The sequence below is a fragment of the Monopterus albus genome, unplaced genomic scaffold (genome assembly GCF_001952655.1).
Source record: "Monopterus albus unplaced genomic scaffold, M_albus_1.0 scaffold2547.1, whole genome shotgun sequence".
NCBI lineage: Eukaryota > Metazoa > Chordata > Actinopteri > Synbranchiformes > Synbranchidae > Monopterus > Monopterus albus.
In genome coordinates this window covers 1-1,695 of record NW_018130420.1, presented here as the reverse complement: position 1 = coordinate 1,695, position 1,695 = coordinate 1, and the positions used below count along the sequence as shown (strand labels likewise).

Genomic DNA, 1,695 nt, shown 5'->3' with positions numbered 1-1,695 from the left:
CTGTAAAAAGGCAAGTTCCTTGCTCACAGGTAACTTTTTATAGTTGTTACTAATGGCTTTATTCATGGTTTATAGATCATATGATAAGCCTTTATAGAAAGCATTAACAGGAAGAAGGTCTGGGTTGCCAGGTCAGTGTTTATCGACCTCAGGAAGGACATCACATTGTCGTTCTAGTGCTTTAATCAGGCAGTGTCTGACCTGTACATCTCACACTCTTTGCTGTACTTGTGGTTGATGTCGTTGAGAATCTGAGGAGAGGAATAGCACAGCGATGTGATCCCTTTGTCCTTTTTTGGCTTTGTCAGCGACGTCTCTGTTTTCGCCAACTCAAAACCTCCCAACTGTACGAAAACACACAACAGCTCAGGACTTTGTTCACTTTCCCTCAAAATATCACCCTTTCTGAGAGCTGGTAGCAATCCCAGCATGCACAGGCATCAGTACCTTGACTCTGTAGCCTTCAGCCACCAGGAACTTGCTGCTGTTGATGCATCCATGCACCTTACTCTTTTCTTCAGTCTGGTGCAGCCTGAGAGCCAACACAGACGCTCATTAGTGTGATTTATTGTCATCAAATCATCTCATAATAAGTTGCAAAATTGCTCTAATCAGTGCCTCTATGTTAATACTGAATCACATTAGTGAGAAGGCTCCATTTGCAGTTGGGAAACCACAGTAACTTGTCACCAACTGTTCACAGCTTTTTAGCTTGTTGTTTTGCTTTTATGGCATGTTTACCATTTAGTCCAGCAGCTGTTAAAGCCACTGGCCACTGCCTGCTCAGCAGCAAAGCACAGAGACAGCTGGAGACTAACTGGTGACCACTGTGGAGGATTTAGCAGCTAAACAGATGAAAATGGCACATGAGCACAAATAATCCTATAAAATGTCACATTCAAAATGGCATTTTACTTTTTTAATCACACCTGTATAACGAGGCTTTTCCTCTCTTCTTCCCATGTTTCTATCATTTCTTACACATATAAATTTGTCAAGTAACCATATGACTGACCGGTAGAGTCCTTGTGCTGCGTCCAGACACATACAAGCTTTCTTGAGCCAGGACAGTTTGCAGTCAGAGTCCAAAACCTGTCGGAGACTCCCCTTCTCACAGTACTCCATGATAATGAGGAATTCGGGGCTGGGTCCTGCAGACAGTGACAAGGACACCTCACATTACTAGAATTTTAAAGGTGCTGTGTGGCCGATGCTCCGTTACCTCCTGAAGCTCACTCACCGTCTTCATCCTGGATACAGATGCCAAACATTCGCAGGATGTTGGGCGACTCAAACCGCTTCATGGTTTCAACTTCCTTTGTGAAAATGTTTCGCACCTCCCTACATAACAGAAACATGTTTAGGTTGACAGGGAATATGTGACAGTTACAACATGTCTCATTTCATGTCTCATCTTGTCAGAGTCACCAGATCTTCTTTGCTGCACAAATTTGTTGTAAAAACCACCTGATCGTGTGAAGCTGCATGTTCGTGAGATTTTGCATAATCAGCGTCCCAAAAATCCCAGTTCCACTTTGTAGTAAAGTTTCATTCACTAAAATGTCAGACTAGAGTATAAAGTGGAACGTGAGAGAATGGAGCTGTCTGAAACCAGCAGCTGAACCAGAGTCAGTGTCACATTAGGTAATGTTCAGAAATGTTTTGCAGTTTTCGTGTTCAGACAGGCGCCTGACT

General features: G+C 43.2%; 1 protein-coding gene across 1 annotated transcript; it reads right to left on the bottom strand.

Annotated features, from left to right (window-relative positions):
- Window positions 1–17: 17 nt before the first annotated feature.
- LOC109954009 (mixed lineage kinase domain-like protein) lies at window positions 18–1,682 on the bottom strand. The gene is made up of 4 exons (XM_020589442.1): window positions 1,241–1,682; window positions 1,016–1,151; window positions 448–532; window positions 18–344 (listed from the first exon to the last, which is right to left on the bottom strand). Exons 1-4 carry the CDS (start codon window positions 1,356–1,358, stop codon window positions 186–188), a joined length of 498 nt encoding a protein of 165 aa, XP_020445098.1. The 5' UTR covers window positions 1,359–1,682; the 3' UTR covers window positions 18–185.
- Window positions 1,683–1,695: the final 13 nt, after the last annotated feature.

What these genes read in the sequence shown, in the direction of transcription:
- LOC109954009 (XM_020589442.1), bottom strand. Translation starts at nt 1,358, where the DNA reads ATGTTTCTGTTATGTAGGGAGGTGCGAAACATTTTCACAAAGGAAGTT. An exon ending in CTGTATCCAGGATGAAGACG is followed by an intron (nt 1,152 to 1,240) that starts GTGAGTGAGCTT and finishes CACTGTCTGCAG; the next exon opens with GACCCAGCCCCGAATTCCTC. An exon ending in CTGAAGGCTACAGAGTCAAG is followed by an intron (nt 345 to 447) that starts GTACTGATGCCT and finishes GTTTTCGTACAG; the next exon opens with TTGGGAGGTTTTGAGTTGGC.